The sequence below is a fragment of the Mustela erminea genome, chromosome 6 (assembly GCF_009829155.1).
Source record: "Mustela erminea isolate mMusErm1 chromosome 6, mMusErm1.Pri, whole genome shotgun sequence".
Taxonomy (NCBI): Eukaryota; Metazoa; Chordata; class Mammalia; order Carnivora; family Mustelidae; genus Mustela; species Mustela erminea.
This window is the reverse complement of record NC_045619.1, coordinates 121,650,880-121,676,073: the sequence shown is the minus strand read 5'-3', so window position 1 is coordinate 121,676,073 and position 25,194 is coordinate 121,650,880. Positions and strand designations below refer to the sequence as shown.

Sequence of the window (25,194 nt, the reverse complement as noted above, 5' to 3'; positions counted from 1 at the left end):
TATTATCCTCAGACCCCCAGGGAGGAGGGGGAGAGCTAACCTGTTGAATTGGTATACTCAATCCCCAAAACCAATGATTCAGAAAACAGAAAAACAGACCAAAAAGGTGTTTCAAAATCAAAATAAATCAGCATTTTCAGATTTAAGGTCCTCTTCCACACTTCTTAAAGTACTGAGACATAGTCTAAAGAACGCAGCACAATGGCTCAGGTCCTGAATTCGGTTTCGGTTGTTGCCAAGTATTCCATTTGCATCTCTCCCAACGTTTTTGAGAGTCTATCCTTAGCCAGAAGCTCTCTCCTCCCGTTACAATTACAAAAAAAGAAAGAAAGAAAAAAAAAAAAAAAGGACGTTAAAATCCCCTAAGGAAGCTAATCTAAAGCATTCTCCTAGGTCCAAACGTTTAAATCCATCCAGGGAAACACTTTATTGGAGGGCTTATAATCCTACCCTAGGTGACATACTGCTCAGCTCTCTCAACTCCCTTCTTCCAGAAGCACTGTCCCAGCACCAGACGCTACACCAGCTGTTCCTCCAAGGCCCTCACACCAACCCTCTAAAGCAATTCTTTCGAAACCCACAGTCCTAGTCTAAGGCCCACTTCACAGGCTCTCTGAGTCCCATTCCTTTTTTTTTTTTTTTTTTTTTAAAGATGAGCCAAGCCCCCAACCTCCTCCAAACTCTTCAGGAAGGAGCCTCAGGAAAAGGGAAGCATTCAGCCCCGGCCAGGGGGACAGGAACGCAGCAGAGAGAGGGCAGGGTGGGCTTGCACTCCGGCTCAGGCTGGACAGGGAGCGGCAAAAGCACTTACCAACATCTTGATCGAAGGGATTGGTGGCAAAAAGAGGCATCTCCGCTGCGTGCCCCGGGGTCCGCAGGGATTCCCCCTCGACACCACGGGAGTCAGGGAGCGACGGAGGAATGAAGACTCCTCAGGCAAAAACAGCAATACAGACGGACTCTCCAAGGCAGGCGACAGCTCCACCTCTCACCGAGCCCCCAGCAACCGCGGCAGCGGCAGCGGCGACGGCGGCGGCGGCAACAGCGAAGGCGCAGACAAGGCCCCCCGCGAGGAGCCTGTCGGGAACTGAGACGGCCTCGGCGCTGCCTGCTCAAAACCTGCCCGGCACCTGCCCCGCCAAAACAGGGCCCACTAAAGCGCCCTCTCTGCCTGACTCCCCTTCTGACTGGTCATACCGGAGGGTGGGAGTAATGCCTGCGTTTTCTGCTTTGACTTTGGCCAGGGGTCTCCGGAGGACGAGGTCCTCCAGGCGCGCCGAAGCCGACTACCGAGCCCCGGAGTGAATCAGAGACTAAGAAAAAGGGTCGCGTGAGCGTTGAATGAGACCCGGTGCTCGCCCCTCGGTCGGTCGCCTGTCAGAATTTTATAGTCTCTGTTGAGAGGGGATGGAAACTCCTTTATTGGGGGTCATCTAAGTTAAAAAGCCGTGGGTTCAGTTGTTGCCTGGGATGACAGGAAACTTGTTTGGATGAAGTCATGTGAGCCGAACCGATTGGCCCGAATCCTTAAAGCGGGGAGTGTCAGGGCGCGCGGCTCCCTCGGAGAGGCTGAGGTAACGCTGGCACCTTCCCGAGAGTCCCTGAACGCCTCTGGCTTCTGAATCTCTGTCGAAAGCACTTCTAGCTGGGCGTTGGCACTACTGACTAACTGTGCAGTCACTAAGCAGTTGCGATGTTTGGAAAATTAAGTTTCACACCCCAAGAATGCCAACGAGAGCCCCCGCCCCCGCAAGACCGAGCAAAAACACCAAAACAAGACTGCAAATGGAGCTAGAAACTGATGAGGGATTCCTAACCACTTAGAATGTTCACTTAGTGATTTTATGTGTAAATACCTAACAAATTGTGCCTACGTCATGTGGCATTTTTAAGGAGCACCTCGAGGTTCTGTGTCCCACTTGGAACAAAGTAACAGCACCTTGCACATAAACTGGAATCCTGTAAGTTACACCTGAATTAGAGCACTTACAAATGTAGCATGTGAACAAATATTTACCACTTGTCAGCGACAGGGTTAGTATATACAAAGAATGCTTACAGAAATCATTAAAAATGAAATCTCGTTTTTATGTAAATTAAAGTAGCATTCAGATACCTTTTTGCCCGACGGGGATTGAAATGAGATACGGAGAATCTATACTCACGTTGTTGAATGAAGTGTAAACAATGTAGTCCCCCTGAAGGAAATATCTGAGAGTCTGTTACAAAAAACTTTTAGAAACGTAGACCCCTTTAGACCCAGCAGTTCTGCTTTTTGGAATTTATCATAAAGACATTCTTTAAGAACATGAACAATGACCTTCGTGGCAACGTTGTTTATAATATCACAGCATTGTTAGCCACTAAAATGTCCAATATTAAGAGGTGGTAGAAATCACTTCTTGGTTCCTCAATTTTTCATCTGTGAGAAACAAATAATAATAGGGTTGTGAGGATCAAATGGATAAATACAAACCAAACCCTTGAGGCTTTAAGCCCTAAATTTATAGTAAGCACCAAATAAGTGTAAGAAATCGTTATAATTAATATTGGTTATTATAATTAATCATTATAAATCCTTATAAATTAGTAAATTATAGTACACACAATGTAAAAACTCCACAGCTGTTAGAGGTGATTATATAGATCTGTATTTTTGTAGAAAGACATCTAAATACTAAGTTTTTAAAAGCAGGTAACAAAAACATGTAAAATTACAAAATACCCCTGATTTTTAAAGTCTGAAAGGAAATACATGAGAACATTATGACGTTTATCTCTGAGTGGTAAAATTTGGGATGACTTTTTGTTCTTTATGCATTTTATATTTTCCAGATACCTGAATAATGAGCCTATGTTTATTTCAGAAGCATAGTTAAAACACAACAATGTAGAAAATGTGATATGTTAGTATCACCAGTTCTTAACATTTTAAGGAGCCAATGCCAAAAGTTTGTTTGTGTTTCATTATGGCAGGTATAAAATCCTAAAACATCACTGTTGATATGAGAAGCAGAACATTCTCTCTCAAAAATTCTTGATGACTGGTCTGACAGAATCAAGTGACAACTTGTCTGTCTTAAGTTTTTGAGCAGTGTCTGGGGCACATTATCATAATCATCCTGGATCAAAGCCAAATATTTATAAAAATGCGTTTGAATATGATTTGTGCTTTAGTAAGGAAACTGAATTATTCTATTGCCAGCAGTAAGCCAGTGATCAAATCGTTTTAGCCTTGATCATCAATATGCAAAAGCAATGAGAACAGTGAAGGAATTAGTCTTGGTAGCATTATCCATGTCTTTTAACCTAAAAGAAGTACTTTAGCTATTGGGGGCCTTTATGGTTAATATACTATAAATAATAATAATTCTTAAATGTAGAAATTTTAATATTATTGTTTAACATAAAAGCAAAATATGAGAAGTGAAATGGGTTTGTATTTTGAGGTTAAGTTTCTGTTATAATCTTTTAAAACACAAACTGTGGGAGTTGTACTTTTAAGATTACCAAAGTTTTTTTTTTTAACATTTTTATTTGTTTATTTGAGAGAGAGAATAAGAGAGAGCACAACAGCTGGGTGAGGGGCAGAGGAAGAAGCACACTCCCCCCAAGCAGGGAGCCCAATGTGGGCTTGATCAAGGGACTCCAGGATCATGACCTGAGACTGAGCCACCCAGGCACCCCTAAGATTACCAGTGCTTTTAAACTGTAGAGACTATATGTCAATTTCACAGTAAAACATTTCTATAATATATGTTTACTAAATTCTGTGGTTAATTTTAAAATGTTAAATCCCCTTTTTTTGTTTGATTTTTAAAATTCTACATTAAAAAAGATAGCAATGTGCAAATGGAGTTTTTCCAGGAAAAAATCCGTAGTTTTAAAGTTTAGAAAAAGAAATATCCCAGGAACATTATTCATACTAGTTCACACCCTCATCATCTCTTAGATGAAATATTACATTCACCTCCTACTAGGTTTCTTTCTCCTTTCTTACTGCTATGGACTGATTTGCATCACACCCAAATTCACAGTAAAACCCTACCCTGAAATCTGATGGTATTTGGAGACGGAGCCTTTGGTAGAAAATTCAGTAATTATATTTAGATGAAATCTTGAGAGTGGAGCTCTCATGATGGGATTAGTGCCCTTTTAAGAATAGACACCAGGGAACTTGCTCTCTTTGCCTTGTGAGGACACAGAAGGGAAGCCAGGAATAGAGTTCTCACCAGAGCCTGATCATGCTGACAGCCTGATCTCAGACTTCAAGTTTCCAAAAACAAATTTCTGTTTTTTAAGCTTCCTAATCTATGATCATTTCTTAGGACAGCAGAGTTGACTAACAACTACCTATCTCCAAACCGTTCTCCAAACCCCTGCTGGAATGATATCTTTTCTTTTCTTTTTTAAGATTTTTATTTATTTAAAATAGAGAGAAACAGAGACAGCACAAGTAGAGCAACAGGCAGAGGGAGAGGGAGAAGCAGGTTCTCCACTGAGCTGGGAGCCCAATGCAGGGGTCAGTCCCAGGAACCTGGGATCATGGCCTGAGCTGAAGGCAGTCGCTGAACCGACTGTGCCACCCAGGTGCCTGGAATGATTTTTCTAATACACAAATTTGATTGCCTCATTCCTATAAAATTCTCACATGGTTCTTCAATAACCCAGTCATTCAGTACATATTTATTAATTCCTTATGTAAGCCATGTACCATTCTGTATGCTGGAATAACATAAGGATAAATGCTCTATGAGATGACCTTTTTTGGAATATATCCTGTGGGGAATACAGTCATTAAGTAACTAATTAAAGTAATTACATGATTACGAGTGTGCAGAGTAGTCTCCTAACTTTAGGATTAAATTCTGATAATTTAGTAATTATATCCTTACTGAACTGGCCCCTAGTACCTCATCTCTTCAACCTTTTCTCGTAGTCTCTAACATTTCTATCAGCAATAATCGCGCCTCGGATAAACCTCATTGGCTACGATACTGCCACTGCGCAAAGCTAACATTTCTGATGCTCCATGGTTTACATATCTTCAAATAAGCAACTTTTTCTGCCTTTCCTTCTCTGGTATACTTTCTGTAAACCTCTACTCAGATTTCATTTCCCAAAAGCCTTTTCTCACTCAGTACCTGCTCTGTAATAGACATATACTAAATATGTTAATTCGTTGATTATTGGCCACCTCTGTGACAGCATGACAGCACTTAGTGGTACTATATTTGTTCCAGGTGTCTTTTACTATATAGAAACCCCTCCAAACTTGCCTAAAGGCAACAATAATCATTCTTTGATTACTCACCAGAAATTTAGTGAGAGCTTTGCAGGCACAGATTGCTTCTCTTCCACATGATCTCAGCAGAGGTGCCTCAAAGGTTGGAATGACTCTACACCTAAGGGTTGGCAATTGTTTGAAAACTTTTGCACTTACATGTCTAGCAGTTGATGCTGGCAGTTGGCTAGGTCACTGGAGCTGTCAGCTATAACAACTATAAGGGATCTCCTATGTGTCTGCTTGGTTTCTCCCAGCATATTGGACTGAGCATTCCAAGAGACAGGAAAAGGAAGCTGCTGGTTTTCCTAAAACAGGAAAAGGAAACTGTTAGTTTCCTAGGAGATAGGAAATGGGCACAGCATCATTTAGTCATATTCTATTGGACAAGCAGTCACAGTGTGTACACTCAAGGGGAAAGGAAAGAAAACCCAATTCTCTCTTTTTTTTTTTTTAAGATTTTATTTATTTATTTGACAGAGAGAGATCACAAGTAGATGGAGAGGCAGGCAGAGAGAGAGGGAGAGGGAAGTAGACTCCCTGCGGAGCAGAGAGCCCGATGCGGGACTCGATCCCAGGACCCTGAGATCATGACCTGAGCCAAAGGTAGCGGCTTAACCCACTGAGCCACCCAGGTGCCCCAGAAAACCCAATTCTTAATGAAAGGAATATTAAAGAATTGGGGAACTATATTTGAAAGCAACCACAATAATGTAATTTTTTTTACTTGTTTGTATAGCTTTAGTCTGTGACTCACTTATCTCTAGATTTCCACAGTAGATGTCCCATAAATATTTATTAAATGTAGTAAATAAATAAAATATGTCATGATTAAAGTAGTATATTTCCAATGACATACTTATCATCCATGAGGCAGTTTAACAGGATCTAGACTTATCTTTTTGCTATAACCAAAAAGAACACTGAACATTGGGGCGCCTGAGTGGCTCAGTGGATTAGGCCGCTGCCTTTGGCTCAGGTCATGATCTCGGGGTCCTGGGATCGAGTTCCGCGTCGGGCTCTCTGCTCGGCAGGGAGCCTGCTTCCTCCTCTCTCTCTCTCTGCCTGCCTCTCTGCCTACTTGTGATCTGTCTCTGTCAAATAAATAAATAAAATCTTTAAAAAAAAAAAAAAGAACACTGAACAAAATATATGAATTGATTTCAAACATGGGACAAAAGATTGTAATCCCAAGGAGAAAGAAAACATGCATGAGTCCTATGATTGACATAGCTTTCTGCCTGGAGTCAGTTTCTGGACTATGCTATAGATAGGGGAAACTCAAAAGGAACCAAATGGTCTTACTATATTAAGGAGAGAAAAATTAGTTTGAATAGACTAAGGGGTATGAATTTGGAAGACAGAATACTAGGAGGGTGCTCTGTAGAGAAAGAGCTCCGGAAATCTGTATAGGAGTTCCCTTGAGACTATGGTTGAATGCTAATCTAGTCATGGGTCAGGTAGAGTTCTACAAGTCTAGGTAATGAACTTTCAAGGAAAGAGCTATTTCCATGGAACCAAAATCTGAAAAATCCCAAGAGTTCATACAAGTCCAGGAATCATTTGAGTTCTCAAAGCCAGAGGGAAGAAACCTAACTGAATATATTGGGCGGTTAATAAATAACCCCCCAAAAGGTAATGTCTTAGATGTCGGGAGTAGCCCGAAAGAGAAGACTACTCTAGGTCTGTTCCAAAAAAGCTTAAAAAGTACCTCTCAAAAAAAATCGACATAACTTAAATGGAGGTTAAAACAAAGTATGAAACTTAAATACAACAAATTCAACATTTAAATATAACATTCAAAAATGTAAAATGGCTAGACTCCAATAAAAAGTTACTGAACACATGAAAGCCCAAGAAAATATGACCGGTTACTAGTAGGACACGCAGTCCATAGGAATATCCAGAAATTTAAAAAATGATTGAACACAGAAATGTTTAAAGAACTATTATAGCCATGGTGAATAAAGTTAAGGATTTACAAAGATGTACATAATGAAGAGAGAAAATAAAATCAAAAGAATCAAATGGAAATTCTACAGCTAATCTAATACCTAACATGAAACTCACTAAATAGGATTAACAGTTTGGATGCTGCAGAAGAAAAGATAGAGCAACTGGAAGATACAGCAACAGAAATTATACAGATTGAAACACGGAAGACAAAAAAGTGTTCGATGACCTATAATAAAATATGAAACAATATAATGTGTAGAGTTTCGTAGCAAGAAAAATAGAAAAGAAAAAAATTTAGTAACAAATTTTCCCTAAATGTAATGAAAATTTCCACAGATCTGAGAGTATAAGTGAATCCCAATCATAACTAACAACAATAAAACATCCACTAAGGCACAGCATGAACAAATTGCTGAAAATCAGTGATAAACACAAAATCTTAAAGGCATTTGGAAAACATAAAGACAAATAGGAACAAAGAATTAAAATAGACTTCTAATAAAACTATGTGAGATAAAAACAAACAAAAAAACTGAAACATTACCTTTAAAGTCCTGAATTTTAAAAATGTCAACCTAGAATTCTCTATCAGCAAAAATATTTTACAAAACCAAAGGTGAAATAAATATTTACAAAAAAAAAATTCATCACCAGCAGATCTACACAATAAAAGATGTTAAAACATACAAATAAAAATAATTTTAGGCAAAGGAAAGTGGTATCTATGATATAGATCTTTACATAGACATTGAAGAACATCAGAATGTTCATGTGTGAATAAATATAGAAGACATTTCTATTACTAAATTTATTTAAAAAAATATTTTAAATTGTAAGAATATTTAATATTTAAAATTTAAAAACAAAAATATCAACTGTATACATTGGAGTTGATAACATAGGTAGAAATAAAAGGAAAATAGCACAAAAGATGACAGGACTAAAATAGAAATGTAGGGCTGGAGGATTCCTTACATTATATATAAAATGGTATAAATATGATTTGAAAAGAAATTGTGTTAAGTTCAAATTGCATAACATAAGCCCTGGAGCCTTAGCACCCCCAAAGAAAATCAAGCAAAGGGGTATAGATAGAACAATGGTGGAAATAAGTGAAACTTTTTAAAAAATTCAAATAATTTTTTAAAAGGCAGTAAAAGAAGAAAAAAATGGGACAAATAGTAGATTTAAATACAACTATATTAATAACTACATTAAATACAAAAATCTACACATTCCAATTAAAAGATAGAGTCATCCTTGGGGCATCTGGGTGGCTCAGAGGGTTAAGCCTCTACCTTTGGCTCAGGTCATGATCAGGGTCCTAACCTGAGATCAAGCCCCACATCTGACTCTCTGCACAGCAGGGAGCCTGCTTTCCCCTCCTCTCTCTGCCTGCCTCTCTGCCTACTTGTGATCTCTCTCTCTGTTAAATAAGTCAATAAAGTCTTTAAAAAAGCAAAAGGTAGAGATTGTTAGACTGCATTTTAAAAAAGCAAGATCCAGCTAGATGATGTATTATATAAGAAACTTGTTTTAAAAAATAAAAATAAAATTCAAAGTTACATTAAAAGTATAAAAGGAAAAAGGTATATTTGGAAAAAAAAAATTTTAATTTTAAAAAAAAGGTCTATCTTGAAAATACCAAAGAATGTTCTGGTTATATTAATATCAAACCAAATAAATTGAAAAAAGGAAACTTTCCAAGGATAATGAATAACAATTCATAGTAATGAAGGGATCAACTAATCAGGAAATATTAAATATGTATCAACCTAATAACGGAACTTTTAAAAAAGGATACAAAAAGGAAAAAATTGATTCATCCATAGTTTGTGTTGTCTATCTTTTTTTAAAGATTTATTTAAGGGAGAGCATGAGCACAGGTCAGGGAGAAAGGAAGAGAGAAACTTCAGCAGACTCCTCACTGAGCTCTGAGCTAATTCAGGGCTTGATCTCATGACCCTGAGATTATGATCTGAGCACAAAGAGTTGGATGCTTAACCAACTGTACCACCCAGGGGTCCCTGTATTGCCTATTTCAACATTCTTTTCTCAAGTAAAGATAGAACAAATACAAAATCAGTAATACTTAGAAGAGTCAACTCTATCGATTAACTTGACTTACCTAACAATTATAATGTCCCTGCCAGTCATGCATTTTTTTGAAAGGGACACAGAACATTAAGAAAAAGACAATATGCTGGACCTTAAAATGACTCCATATAATTTAAAGTATAAAATCATATAGATTTTGTTCCTTGACAAAAACAGAATTAATTTAGGAATATAAGAGAAAGTTATCTGGAAAACTGCAACTTACGTAAAGATTGACCCATGCAGTTATAAATAACTTATGTGTCAAAGAAAAATCAAAAAATATTTTGAACTGGATGAAAGTGAAAACAACACATCAAAATTTGTGCAATGCAGTTATGTCGCCTAGAGGAATATTTCAACCATTAGATAATAGGAAAGAAAAATCTAACATGAATCCTTTAAGATAAAAAAAGAATTCAAGGGCACCTGGGTGGCTCAATTGGTTAAGCATTTGCCTTCAACTTAGGTCATGATCTCAGGGTCCTGGGATTGAGCCCTGCATCAAGCTCCCTGCTGAGCAGGGAACCGGTTTCTCCATCTCCCTTTGCATCTCCCCCTGCTAGTACTTTCTCTCTCCTCTCTCAGATAAATAAATAAAATGTTAAAGAAAAAAAGAATTGAAAATAAGTAGAAAAAAGACATAATAAAGACAACAGAAATCAATGAAATAAAACACAAAGGGAAAATCAACAAAACCAAATTTAATCCTCTAAAAAGATTAATAAAATGGGTAAAACTCTACTTAGATTAAAAGAGAACACACAAATTACCAGTGTAAGGAATGAAAGAAGCAACATGACTACGTATCTTGTAATTAAAACATAGGAGTTAAATGATACTAAATTAAAACATTCATAAAGGAATATTCTTAAACTCTATGCCAATAAATTTGAGAACATAGGTGAAGTGGGGGGGAAAAAAAAAAAAACTCTTGAAAGATACAAATGGCCACAACTGGATCAATAAGAAACGGAAAAACTGAAAAGATATATATCAATAACAGAAATTAAATTCTTCATTAAAAACACTCTATAAAAGTCTCCAAGCCTAGGAGTTCAATAGTTATTTCTAATTCATCAATCTTGTGAGGAAGAAATAATATCAAACCTATATGAAATCTTTTAGAAAATAAACCATGAAGAAAAAATTTCCTGCTTATTTTATGAGACCAATATTACCCTGATAGCAAAGTCAAATCAAAGAACATAGAAGAAAACTTCAAACAATATCCTTCATAAACATAAATATAATAATCCTTTAAAAATAGAGACTTACGGCAATATATAAAAACAAAAATGCATCATGACCAAGTAGAGTTATCCTAGGAATACAAAGTTACGTTAGCATTTAAAAATCAACACAGTTCAGGGCGCCTGGGTGGCTCAGTGGGTTAAGCCGCTGCCTTCAGCTCAGGTCATGATCTCAGGGTCCTGGGATCGAGTCCCGCATCGGGCTCTCTGCTCAGCAGGGAGCCTGCTTCCTCCTCTCTCTCTCTGCCTACTTGTAATCTCTGTCAAATAAATAAATAAAATCTTTAAAAAAAAATCAACACAGTTCACTATTTTGACAGAATGTAAGAGAAAAACCATATGATAATCTCAATAGTTGCGGAAAAATATTTGAGAAAATTCAAAAACCTTTGTGATAAAAACTGTGCAAACTAAGACTAGAAGAAAACTCTCAACCTGACAAAAAGCATCTTCAAAAAACTTAGAGCTAACATCTTACCCAATGGTGAAGGAAAATGGTGTTTCCATGATAAACAGCAACACGTGTGTCCATTTCACACTACAGATAAATATTAATATATAGTACTACAGACAAGAAAAAAAAAATAAAAAGGTATTGGTTCCAGGCTTCCCTTCGGTCTAAATGGAGTAACGTAGGCTAGATTTATCCTCCTGCCTAAAACAACTGGACAACTAGACAAAATATATGAACAACAGTTCTTGTGGCACTAGACATCTGACAACAAAGGACAATGATCACTGAGAGATGGGACACAAATGACATTAGCCTTATGATTGCCCTAGCTTACTGCCTGGATAGATTTCTCAGCCATCACATACAATGTCAGTTTCCTTAGGATGGGGAAACAAAACTGGGAGTCCAGAGGAACCCAGGCTGAAAAAGTTTGTAAGAAAGAGTACCCGAAACATGCTGGAACACAAAAAAATATCCATCAGTTGAGAAGATAAAATATATAGTGTCTGACATCCAATACAAAATTAGCAAGCTATCTCTAAGAAATCTCTATACATAAGACTACATCATGGTATATAAAGATATGCCATGCTAACACTAATCAAAAAAAGCTGAAATATCTATATTAATATCAGACAAAGTAGGTTTCAGCTCAGGGAATATCACCAGAGATACAGAATGTCACTTTATAATGAAAAGGGGTTAAATAAGAGAACATGACCTCTATGGTTTTGCATATAATAACAGAAGTTCAGAGAACATAAATTAAAACCTGATGGAACTTCAAGGAAAAATCAACAATTCCACAATTACAGTTCAAAATTTCAATTCCCTGTTTTTGTTCTGTTTTTTTTTTTTTTTTTTTTTTTTTTTTTTAAAGAGAGAGCACAGTCATGTGCCAGAGGAGAGAGAGGGAGAGGGAATTTTTTTTTTAATTTTGTTTATTTATTTGACAGATCACAAGTAGGCAGAGAGGCAGGCAGAGAGAGAGGAAGAAGCAGGCTACCTGCTGAGCAGAGAGCCCGATGCGGGGCTTGATCCCAGGACTCTGGAATTATGACCTGAGCGGAATGCAGAGGCTTAACCCACTGAGCCACCCAGGCGCCCCTTCCCTGTTTAAAAGTGAAAGAACAGAGGGGAGGAGTCAAGATGGCGGAGAAGTAGCAGGCTGAGACTGCTTCAGCTAGCCGGAGATCAGCTAGATAGCTTATCTAAAGATTGCAAACACCTGAAAATCCATCGGCAGATCGAAGAGAAGAACAGCAATTCTGGAAACAGAAAAACAACCACTTTCTGAAAGGTAGGACCGGCGGAGAAGTGAATCCAAAGCGACGGGAAGATAGACCCCAGGGGGAGGGGCCGGCTCCCGGCAAGCGGCGGAGCAACGGCACACAAAATCAGGACTTTTAAAAGTCTGTTCTGCTGAAGGACATCGCTCCAGAGGCTAAACCGGGGCGAAGCCCACGTGGGGTCAGCGTGGCCTCAGGTCCCGCAGGGTCACAGAAGGATCGGGGGTGTCTGAGTGTCGCAGAGCTTGCAGGTATTGGAACGGGAAAGCCGGCTACAGAGACAGAGCCGACAGTAAGCTCACAGCTCGGTGTTACCTTGAACCGGTCGCAGGCTCGGTGAGCTCGGAGCGCTGCCGGAGGTCAGGCAGACGGGAGTAACTGGGCACTGTTCTCTGAGGGCGCACTGAGGAGTGGGGCCCTGGGCTCTCGGCTCCTCCGGGCCAGAGACCAGGAGGCCGCCATTTGTATTCCCATCCTCCGGAACTCTACGGAAAGCGCTCAGGGAACAAAAGCTCCGGAAAGCAAACCAGAGCGGATTACTCACCCCGGCCCCGGGTAAGGGCGGTGTAATTCCGCCTGGGGCAAAGACACTTGAGAATCACTACACCAGGCCCCTCCCCCAGAAGATCAACAAGAAATCCAGCCGAGACCAAGTTCACCTACCAAGGAGTGCGGTTTCAATACCAAGGAGAGCAGCAGAATTCCAGAGGAGGAGAAAGCAAAGCATGGAACTCATGGCTTTTTCCCTGTGATTTTTTTTAATCTTGCAGTTAATTTAATTTTTTTCTTTTTCATTTTTTTTTTCTCGCCTTCTGGTAAATTTTTTTTTTAACTTTTATCTTTTTCTTTTTTAACGTTTTTTAACTAGTTTATTCAATATATATATATTTTTTCTTTTTTATATTTTTCTTATTTGTTTTCTTTTTTTAAATTCTTTTCTTTTCTTTTTTTTCCTTTCTTCCTTTTTGAACCTCTTTTTATCCCCTTTCTCCCCCCTCACGATTTGGGATCTCTTCTAATTTGGTTAAAGCATATTTTCCTGGGGTTGTTGCCACCCTTTTAGTATTTTACTTGCTCCTTCATATACTCTTATCTGGACAAAATGACAAGATGGAAAAACTCAACACAAAAAAAAGAACAAGAGGCAGTACCGAAGGCTAGGGACCTAATCAATACAGACATTGGTAATATGTCAGATCTAGAGTTCAGAATGACAATTCTCAAGGTTCTAGCTGGGCTCGAAAAAGGCATGGAAGATATTAGAGAAACCCTCTCGAGAGATATAAAAGCCCTTTCTGGAGAAATAAAAGAACTAAAATCTAACCAAGTTGAAATAAAAAAAGCTATTAATGAGGTGCAATCAAAAATGGAGGCTCTCACTGCTAGGATAAATGAGGCAGAAGAAAGAATTAGTGATATAGAAGACCAAATGACAGAGAATAAAGAAGCTGAGCAAAAGAGGGACAAACAGCTACTGGACCACGAGGGGAGAATTCGAGAGATAAGTGACACCATAAGACGAAACAACATTAGAATAATTGGGATTCCAGAAGAAGAAGAAAGAGAGAGGGGAGCAGAAGGTATACTGGAGAGAATTATTGGGGAGAATTTCCCCCATATGGCAAAGGGAACGAGCATCAAAATTCAGGAGGTTCAGAGAACGCCCCTCAAAATCAATAAGAATAGGCCCACACCCCGTCACCTAATAGTAAAATTTACAAGTCTCAGTGACAAAGAGAAAATCCTGAAAGCAGCCCGGGAAAAGAAGTCTGTAACATACAATGGTAAAAATATTAGATTGGCAGCTGACTTATGCACAGAGACCTGGCAGGCCAGAAAGAGCTGGCATGATATTTTCAGAGCACTAAACGAGAAAAACATGCAGCCAAGAATACTATATCCAGCTAGGCTATCATTGAAAATAGAAGGAGAGATTAAAAGCTTCCAGGACAAACAAAAACTGAAAGAATTTGCAAACACCAACTCTACAGGAAATATTGAAAGGGGTCCTCTAAGCAAAGAGAGAGCCTACAAGTGGTAGATCAGAAAGGAACAGAGACCATATACAGTAACAGTCACCTTACAGGCAATACAATGGCACTAAATTCATATCTCTCAATAGTTACCCTGAATGTTAATGGGCTAAATGCCCCTGTCAAAAGACACAGGGTATCAGAATGGATAAAAAAACAAAACCCATCTATATGTTGCCTCCAAGAAACTCATTTTAAGCCCGAAGACACCTCCAGATTTAAAGTGAGGGGGTGGAAAAGAATTTACCATGCTAATGGACATCAGAAGAAAGCAGGAGTGGCAATCCTTATATCAGATCAATTAGATTTTAAGCCAAAGACTATAATAAGAGATGAGGAAGGACACTATATCATTCTCAAAGGGTCTGTCCAACAAGAAGATTTAACAATTTTAAATATCTATGCCCCCAACGTGGGAGCAGCCAACTATATAAACCAATTAATAACAAAATCAAAGAAACACATCAACAATAATACAATAATAGTAGGGGACTTCAACACTCCCCTCACTGAAATGGACAGATCATCCAAGCAAAAGATCAGCAAGGAAATAAAGGCCTTAAACGACACACTGGACCAGATGGACATCACAGATATATTCAGAACATTTCATCCCAAAGCAACAGAATACACATTCTTCTCTAGTGCACATGGAACATTCTCCAGAATAGATCACATCCTCGGTCCTAAATCAGGACTCAACCGGTATCAAAAGATTGGGATCATTCCCTGCATATTTTCAGACCACAATGCTCTAAAGCTAGAACTCAACCACAAAAGGAAGTTTGGAAAGAACCCAAATACATGGAGACTAAACAGCATCCTTCTAAAGAATGAATGGGTCAACCGGGAAATTAAAGAAGAATTGAAAAAAATCATGGAAACAAATGACAATGAAAATACGACAGTTCAAAATCTGTGGGACACAACAAAGGCAGTCCTGAGAGGAAAATATATAGCGGTACAAGCCTTTCTCAAGAAACAAGAAAGGTCTCAGGTACACAACCTAACCCTACACCTAAAGGAGCTGGAGAAAGAACAAGAAAGAAACCCTAATCCCAGCAGGAGAAGAGAAATCATAAAGATCAGAGCAGATATCAATGAAATAGAAACCAAAAAAACAATAGAACAAATCAACGAAACTAGGAGCTGGTTCTTTGAAAGAATTAATAAAATTGATAAACCCCTGGCCAGACTTATCAAAAAGAAAAGAGAAAGGACCCAAATAAATAAAATCATGAATGAAAGAGGAGAGATCACAACTAACACCAAAGAAATACAAACTATTATAAGAACATACTATGAGCAACTCTACGCCAACAAATTTGACAATCTGGAAGAAATGGATGCATTCCTAGAAACATATAAACTACCACAACTGAACCAGGAAGAAGTAGAAAGCCTGAACAGACCCATAACCAGTAAGGAGATTGAAACAGTCATTAAAAATCTCCAAACAAAAGCCCAGGGCCAGATGGCTTCCCGGGGGAATTCTATCAAACATTTAAAGAAGAACTAATTCCTATTCTCCTGAAACTGTTCCAAAAAATAGAAATGGAAGGAAAACTTCCAAACTCATTTTATGAGGCCAGCATCACCTTGATCCCCAAACCAGACAAGGATCCCATCAAAAAAGAGAGCTATAAACCAATATCCTTGATGAACACAGATGCGAAAATACTCAACAAAATACTAGCCAATAGGATTCAACAGTACATTAAAAGGATTATTCACCACGACCAAGTGGGATTTATTCCAGGGCTGCAAGGTTGGTTCAACATCCGCAAATCAGTCAATGTGATACAACACATCAATAAAAGAAAGAACAAGAACCATATGATACTCTCAATAGATGCTGAAAAAGCATTTGACAAAGTACAGCATCCCTTCCTGATCAAAACTCTTCAAAGTGTAGGGATAGAGGGCACATACCTCAATATCATCAAAGCCATCTATGAAAAACCCACCGCAAATATCATTCTCAATGGAGAAAAACTGAAAGCTTTTCTGCTAAGGTCAGGAACACGGCAGGGATGTCCATTATCACCACTGCTATTCAACATAGTACTAGAGGTCCTAGCCTCAGCAATCAGACAACAAAAGGAAATTAAAGGCATCCAAATCAGCAAAGAAGAAGTCAAATTATCACTCTTCGCAGATGATATGATACTATATGTGGAAAACCCAAAAGACTCCACTCCAAAACTGCTAGAACTTATACAGGAATTCAGTAAAGTGTCAGGATATAAAATCAATGCACAGAAATCAGTTGCATTTCTCTACACCAACAGCAAGACAGAAGAAAGAGAAATTAAGGAGTCAATCCCATTTACAATTGGACCCAAAACCATAAGATACCTAGGAATAAACCTAACCAAAGAGGCACAGAATCTATACTCAGAAAACTATAAAGTACTCATGAAAGAAATTGAGGAAGACACAAAGAAATGGAAAAATGTTCCATGCTCCTGGATTGGAAGAATAAATATTGTGAAAATGTCTATGCTACCTAAAGCAATCTACACATTTAATGCAATTCCTATCAAAGTACCATCCATCTTTTTCAAAGAAATGGAACAAATAATTCTAAAATTTATATGGAACCAGAAAAGACCTCGAATAGCCAAAGGGATATTGAAAAAGAAAGCCAACGTTGGTGGCATCACAATTCCGGACTTCCAGCTCTATTACAAAGCTGTCATCATCAAGACAGCATGGTACTGGCACAAAAACAGACACATAGATCAATGGAACAGAATAGAGAGCCCAGAAATAGACCCTCAACTCTACAGTCAACTAATCTTCGACAAATCAGGAAAGAATGTCCAATGGAAAAAAGACAGCCTCTTCAATAAATGGTGCTGGGAACATTGGACAGCCACATGCAGAAAAATGAAATTGGGCCATTTCCTTACACCACACACAAAAATAGACTCAAAATGGATGAAGGACCTCAATGTGCGAAAGGAATCCATCAAAATCCTTGAGGAGAACACAGGCAACAACCTCTTCGACCTCAGCCGCAGCAACATCTTCCTAGGAACAACGCCAAAGGCAAGGGAAGCAAGAGCAAAAATGAACTATTGGGACTTCATCAAGATCAAAAGCTTTTGCACAGCAAAGGAAACAGTTAACAAAATCAAAAGATAACTGACAGAATGGGAGAAGATATTTGCAAACGACATATCAGATAAAGGACTAGTGTCCAGAATCTATAAAGAACTTAGCAAACTCAACACCCAAAGAACAAATAATCCAATCAAGAAATGGGCAGAGGACATGAACAGACATTTCTGCAAAGAAGACATCCAGATGGCCAACAGACACATGAAAAAGTGCTCCATATCACTCGGCATCAGGGAAATACAAATCAAAACCACAATGAGATATCACCTCACACCAGTCAGAATGGCTAAAATCAACAAGTCAGGAAATGACAGATGCTGGCGAGGATGCGGAGAAAGGGGAACCCTCCTACACTGTTGGTGGGAATGCAAGCTGGTGCAGCCACTCTGGAAAGCAGCATGGAGGTTCCTCAAAATGTTGAAAATAGAACTGCCCTATGACCCAGCAATTGCACTATTGGGTATTTACCCTAAAGATACAAACGTAGTGATCCAAAGGGGCACGTGCACCTGAATGTTTATAGCAGCAATGTCCACAATAGCCAAAGTATGGAAAGAACCTAGATGTCCATCAACAGATGAATGGATCAAGAAGATGTGGTATATATACACAATGGAATACTATGCAGCCATCAAAAGAAATGAAATCTTGCCATTTGCGACAACATGGATGGAACTAGAGCGTATCATGCTTAGTGAAATAAGTCAAGCAGAGAAAGACAACTATCATATGATCTCCCTGATATGAGGAAGTGGTGATGCAACATGGGGGCTTAAGTGGGTAGGAGAAGAATCAATGAAACAAGATGGGATTGGGAGGGAGACAAACCATAAGTGACTCTTAATCTCACAAAACAAACTGAGGGTTGCTGGAGGGAGGGGGTTTGGGAGAAGGGGGTGGGATTATGGACATTGGGGAGGGTATGTGCTTTGGTGAGTGCTGTGAAGTGTGTAAACCTGGTGATTCACAGACCTGTACCCCTGGGGATAAAAATATATGTTTATAAAAAATAAAATTTAAAAAAAAAAGTGAAAGAACAAATAGATAAAATCAGTAAGGCTCTAGAAGACTTGAACAATACTATTAACTAACTTGACTTAATTGAAATTGATAGAACACTACAACTAATGAGAACTCAATACATATTGTATTGACATATAAAAACAAAGTGCTCATGACATATAAAAACAAATCTCAATTTTAAAGGATTCAAGTCATACAAAATATGTTCTCTGACCACATTGGAATAAAATTAAAAATAAATAATAGAAGAAAACTTAAAAGTCACCAAGTATTTGAAAACTAACACACTTCTAAATAACGGTTGGTCAAAGGAGAAATAAAAATGGAAATTAGTGACTGTTTTGATATAATGAAAATGAAAACATCAGACTTTGTGGAAAGCAGTTAAAGCAGTATTTGGAGGGATATTTATAATATAATGATAACATATACACTAGAAAAGAAGAAAGGTCTCATCAGTTATCTCGGCTTTCATTTTAAAAATCTAGAAAAAAATGCTAAATGAAACCTAAAATAAGCAGAAGAAAATAAGTGATTAAACATTAAAGAGAAAAAGAAATGAAAGCAGGAAAACAATAGGGAAAATAAAACTATAAGGTTTTTGAGGAGATAAAATTGATAAAACTATAGTCAGAATGATGAGAAAAATAGAAAAGATACTAATTACCAACTTCAGGAATGAGGAAAGGGACCATTATAGATATTAAAAACATAAAAAGGGAATATTATGACCAACTTTAAACTCATAAATTGAATAACTTAGAGGAATTCCTTTCAAGGCACAAAATTACTAAAGCCCAAAAAGAAATAGTTAACTTCAATGGACCTATTTCTACTAAAGAAATGTAATTTCTTATTAAGAACCTTCAACAAAATTAATTTCAGGCCTAGATGAATTCCCTGGGGATCACAAGAAGTATGAGGAAACTGGAGGGTGGGGTTGATAGGCTATTTTATTATTTTGAGGGCAGTGATAGTTTCATTGATGTACATATATGTCAATACTTACCAAATGGTACACTTTATATATGAACAGATTATTGTACATTAATTAGACCTCAATAAAGAAATTAAAATTGCCAGAAATTTATTCTTCACACTTTAGTTTTGATGAAAAAATTTTATATAATCATTTAAAATATGAGTGAAGGCAAAAGTGTTTGAAAACCAAGGTCTCAACCCATTCCCCAAAAACCAGATTGCCCCAGCCTCTCCTAACAGATAATTCTGGAAGAGCTCCTTCTTGGTTTAACATCTTTTTTGAGCAGATTGGGCCAATCTGTCTACTGCCATGGTTTATAAATAGCCTTTTCACAACAAACCACAGTTTTATAATAAATATAAACTCCCTTCATTTGTTATACTTCAGCTTGTCAATCCCATTTTTTTTGCCTCCTTTCCTATTATAAAGATCATATGTTTTCTTTAACTTAATAACTGCCAAACAATAGGTAACTAGATCAGCAACACTCACCATCTGGTCTGAGTTTATGATGACTCCTCTGACTCAGTCTGCAGCTGGTATATACCAAAGGACTTTTGAAAAGATCCTCACCAAGGAATCTGCTCCACTTCAGTCTTCACACGTTCAAAGACTTTCCAGAGGCTTTCATGCATATTAAAATAAGCCACAGATTTTTAAAACAGGTGACTCCAGTTTTGAAAGTAGTTCATTTCTGGGAACAATGAAAAATGTATATGCTTGCTGTAGGGACATTGATAGGAAGAAAAAAAGTCACCTTCATTCTAAGTTCCCTGTACTATATCTGTGTCCATATAGAAAATGTTTCTAAAAGGAGCAATTAAAATACTATTTTTTATATTTAGTCCAACATAATTAATGTTTATGATAGCATATGTGTTTAGTTTCATTTTCTTTATCACTTTTGTAAGGTATGAACTAGTTCTTCAGGAATGAAGTTCTCCTTTATAGTAAATAAATAAAAAACACCTATAGAATTAAAGGATTTTACTTAAGAAGATTTGACTTTTTCAGCTGATGGCCTAGAACTAAGTCTGTATGATCAATTCTGTTTTAGAGGACATTCTAGATAAGCTCTAGATAAGACATCAATAAAAAAAAATCAAATTAACTCCAGTTTTCTTCCAAGCTACAGTGTTCAATTTATCATTTTCTACAGTAATGCCTCCGTGTTGAAGAGGTTTCTCAGTCTTCACATTTCAGTTCTCATTCTTTTTCTTTGTGTTTGTTTTTAACTATACTTCCACTACTCACTTGCATTGTCCTTTATAAATACTCTCCTCCTGAATCTACTCACTTTCTTTCCTCTCGTAGTCATTCTGTGATACTTACAAATACATTGTTAAAATTCCCATTCTTTCCCCCAGACAAAACATATACAAGCATAGGTAAAAACAGAAGACAATATATAATTAGCTGCTAAAATGACTGACACATTATTAGTACAAACGATTTTATCTGGGGAAGAATAAGGGTCCATTAAAAGTTGAAGTGGCAGGGAAAGCCACTTGAAAGAACTGGTATTATATGTAGCCTTGGAGGGTGAATGAGATTTACACAAACAGAAAAAAGGGAAAATAGCAGTTTGGTAGGATGAAAAGAATGCAGGATTTGGATTAAAGGTTCCCCAGATAAGTTTACGGACAATTGAACAGACCTGCTTGTTGGATCACAGTATTTTAGTGACAGGTACCTACTAAAAGATGATGTTTGATCAGCTCCCTTAGGCTCAGGTTATAATAGAAAATTCAGAAGTCAAGCTGAGTAATCAGTTTTTATCTTAAATGCAAGGATTACTCTCCACTGATTGATAAAATAAAAGATGTTTTGAGAAGTCAAAGTTATATGTAAAAATGCTACTTCAAAGTTTCTTTGTTGTCAAGACACCTCACTTTGAATTAGGTTCCCTACCTCAACTTTCTGTTCCCTACCTCAAACTATCACTACCTCCATATCCTTCATTCTTATCTGAGAAAGAAGTGTCTTTTCTTTTTATGAAAACTAATTCCTCCGTCTATCTTCTTAATCTCTTACCTTTCCACAGTCAGAGGGATTTTGCTTCATAAATAGCCTATTTCACTTAGACAGTCAATCTTTCAGTATTTTATGGCACTTTCATTAAGCAAATAAACAGAACCCTTTCTTTGATTCTGTTGTGTTTCAAGAGATCTCATTCATTCCCTTGTTCATGCTGACCATCAACCTAATTCTGGCCTTTCTTACTTCTCTCCTAGAAGACAATTGATGTCATTTCCTGTTGCCTAATTCATCTTTGAAAAGAGGTTTCTTTAACTTGATTTTCCTTCACCCAAGTCTTCAGAAGTTCACTGCTGCCTTTTATTTTTTATTTTTATTTTTTTAAGATTTTATTTATTTATTTGACAGAGAGAAATAACAAGTAGAGGGAGAGGCAGGCAGAGAGAGAGAGGGAAGCAGGCTCCCTGCTGAGTAGAGAGCCCGATGCAGGACTCAATCCCAGGACCCTGAGATTATGACCTGAGCCGAAAGCAGCGGCTTAACCCACTGAACCACCCAGGCGCCCCTCACTGCTGCCTTTTAAAATAGAGTGGTCCTCAATGTTTCTATTCTATCCTTCTCCTGATCATTTTAAGATTTAGTCAAACTGCACAATTCACTTTTCCTGAGGCTTGTGGTTTGTCCTGCCTGCATGTTCATGGTGAGCCCTCAGCTTGCCTCTTGCAACCTGTCTGTTGGAATCAAGTATTCAAGGGTGATTTCTTGCACAAAGCCTTTTCTGAGATCAGACGAGATTGGGTGTGTTCAGGGCAGTATGGCTGTAGACACAAAGCCTTTTCTGATCTCCCAAACAAGTCATATTTTTTGACAGGTCTTTAACTTTCATAGCACTTTGTGATCCACTTTTCAAGTTTATTTTACTCTGCATATTGATGGATGCATGGATTATTTTCAGTTAGAGGTTACTCTGAATAAAGCTGCCCTGAAAGTTTATGTCCAAATCTGTGTGGACCTCTTTTTGTTCTCTTGGGTAAATAACTAGTAATGAATTTGTTGGGTCATATAGTAAACAAGGGAATGTTGACCTTTTAAAGAAATTACCAAACTGTTTTCCAAAGTGTTATTCTCTTTAGCCATATAGGAGAATGTCAATTGCTCCACATCCTTGCCAACATTTAAAATATTAGATGTAGTGCTATCTCACAGCAGGTTTGATTTGCATTTTCCCTAAAGACTAATAAGATTGGATATCTTTGCATATGCAAATGTTATTTCTATGTATTCTTTGCAAAGAGTTTATTAAAATCTTTTGCTCATTTAAAAAAATTAGGTTGTTGTATTATTGAGTTGTAAAGAATCTTTATATATTCTGTATATGTGTTCCTTGTCAGATCCATGTATTGAGAAAATCACCTTTTAAATGTTGTCTTTGGAATTACAGAAGTTTTATGTTTCTTTTTATTTATTTATTTATTTATTTATTTGACAGAGAGAGAAATCACAAGTAGGCGGAGAGTCAGGCAGAGAGAGAGAGAGAAGCAGGCTCCCGCTGAGCAAAGAGCCCGATGCGGGGCTCAATCCCAGGACCCTGAGATCATGACCTGAGCCGAAGGCAGCGGCTTAATCCACTGAGCCACCCAGGCGCCCCCAGAAGTTTTATGTTTCAATGATGTTCTGTCTTTTCCTTTATGATCAATTTTTATTATTGGTTCTAAGAAAACTTTGCCTTCCCCAAGGTCACAGTGGTTCTGTTTTCTATTTTATACTTTTTAAATAAAAGTTTTATACTTTTAGTTTTATATTTAGGTCTATGATCCATATCAAATTAATACTTAGTGTATGGTGTGAGATAAGGGTCAAGTTTTATTTATTTATTTTTTCATGTGTATATCCAGTTATTTCAGCTCTATTTATTGAAAAGACATACCAAGTCATCTTTGTTGAAAATCAGCTGAATATATATATATATATATATATATATATATATATATATATATATGGTCCTGGACTCTATTCCCTCTTATTGATTTGTCTATCCTTATGCTTACCACACTGTCTTGTACACTGCAGTTTTTTACACTGTCTTGAAAACAAGTATGTCTCTCAACTTTGTTCTTCTTAAACATTTCTGTATAAATTTTAGAGATAGCTGTCAAATGAAAACAATATATATTCTGCTGGCATTTGGGGAGAACTGACATTTTAACCATATCATCTTCCAGTTCAACTTCCAATTCCAATGGCTTCCGATGGATAGCCATTAATTTAAGTCTGATTTCTCTTGACAGTGACTTATGGTTTTCAGTGTACAGGTCTTACACTTTTTGTTAAATTTATCCTTATATATTTCATGTTTCTGGATGCCGATGAGCATTCTTTGGTTTTATTTTAAATTTCACTCTCTAGTTTTCTTTTCTGTAGAAAACAATTTGTGTTCCAGTAGCTTTTTAACAGAGTCCTTAGGCTTCTCTAATTATTATAGCGTTGTCATTTGCAAATAGTTTTACTTCTTCCATTCCAAATTAAATGTCTTAAAGAATAGTCGTTCATAGTTTCCTTCAAATTTAAACATTTCTGGCCATTATTTCTTCCCCAGGCACATCTTAGCCTACCCTCCCCACCCCACCCCCCCAACTGGGATGTCTTTCTCAAAATTATCTAAGTTTCCCAAGCAGGCCGGTAGTGCCTCCTGGATCAGGAGCCCAGAGCCCAGATCACAATGGAGGGATGAGTCCTTTCTTCTGGTTGGTGACTTCTCCCACGTGAATCCATACCCTGTGGAGCTACTGGACTCCGACCGTGTGGTCTTTTGGTGGTCGCCCCCTGTACAGGGCCAGGCTTAGTTTCCAGGAGCACAGCCTAACAAACAGGTAGCTTCCACAGGCCGAAGCAGAATTTCTTTTCTAAGGGGGGCAACTGGGTAGCTGCGTGGGTTAATCCTCTGCCTTCGGCTCAGGTCGTGATCCCAGGGTCGTGGGATGGAGCCCCGCATCAGGCTCTCTGCTCAACGGGGAGCCTGCTTCCCTCTCCCTCGGCATGCCTCTCTGCCTACTTGTGATCTCTCTCTGTCAAATAAATAGAATAAAATAAAATAAAATAAAATAAAATAAAATAAAAAGAATTTCTTTTCTAAGGATCAGGGGAGATCTGAGTCACCAGAACGGTGCTAATACGCTAATTTGGGGGGACTCAAACTGCTTCAGACCCTTAGGCATTTATTTGGGTGATTTAAGTGTGGGTGATTTATATGGGTGATTTTTAAGTGTGAGACTTGTATCTCACGACAACCCCAAGATATAGGTTTCTAAATTATTCCCACTGAGGAAACTGAGGCAAAAGAGAAGTTTGGGTGCCCAAGTTCACAAGCTACTCTTAACTGTGGTGGAGCCAGGAGTTTGGGGTTTGAATTTCAGTAATCTGACTCCGGAGCCTGTCTTCCCAGCTGTGTGCTCTAAGGGGAAAGAGGAGAGAGCTGTCAGGAGAAAGCATGGGTATTTGAAGGAAGATACACAAGGAAAGGGGTAGAGTGGAGAACAGTGCGATCCTGCGGAGGAAAGGGTTCTTGTCAGCCTTTATTTGTAGCTTGCCTACATCTGCTCAAACTTTTGTCCTTTGGTACCTTGTCATGTCCTCTTTTCTCCAGCTTCCCTCTAACATCCAGACACTACGCTGCACTGCAGTCAACGATGCCTCTAGAACGCTGGCTCCGGGGGAATCCGC

The 25,194-nt window shown here is 38.0% G+C and overlaps 2 protein-coding genes and 1 pseudogene across 6 annotated transcripts in view; 1 reads left to right on the top strand and 2 right to left on the bottom strand.

The window, feature by feature from the left end:
* Positions 1 to 25,183, bottom strand: part of STAM (signal transducing adaptor molecule) — a 116,832-nt gene extending 91,649 nt beyond the window's left edge. For 3 of the 5 annotated variants that reach the window (XM_032349525.1, XM_032349521.1, XM_032349528.1), the window contains exon 1: positions 812 to 1,049. Coding sequence is in view for 1 of the 5 variants with exons in the window: in XM_032349521.1 (XP_032205412.1) it covers positions 812 to 851 (40 nt within the window). In the remaining 4 variants the exon portion in view is untranslated. Of the gene's footprint in view, positions 1 to 811; positions 1,050 to 2,165; positions 2,423 to 5,443; positions 5,593 to 19,989; positions 20,192 to 25,093 lie in introns of those variants that run through there. The other 2 variants (XM_032349522.1, XM_032349523.1) reach the window with 2 other exon arrangements.
* On the top strand, positions 842 to 25,194 carry LOC116594297 (sec-independent protein translocase protein TatB-like). Its single transcript, XM_032349531.1, has 2 exons — positions 842 to 1,961; positions 25,118 to 25,194. Exon 1 carries the CDS (start codon positions 922 to 924, stop codon positions 1,303 to 1,305), a length of 384 nt encoding a protein of 127 aa, XP_032205422.1. The 5' UTR covers positions 842 to 921; the 3' UTR covers positions 1,306 to 1,961; positions 25,118 to 25,194.
* Positions 4,849 to 5,015, bottom strand: LOC116594539 (annotated as a pseudogene).

Excerpts from the sequence above, each read along its gene's own strand:
- LOC116594297 (XM_032349531.1), top strand. The coding sequence starts at position 922 with ATGAAGACTCCTCAGGCAAAAACAGCAATACAGACGGACTCTCCAAGG.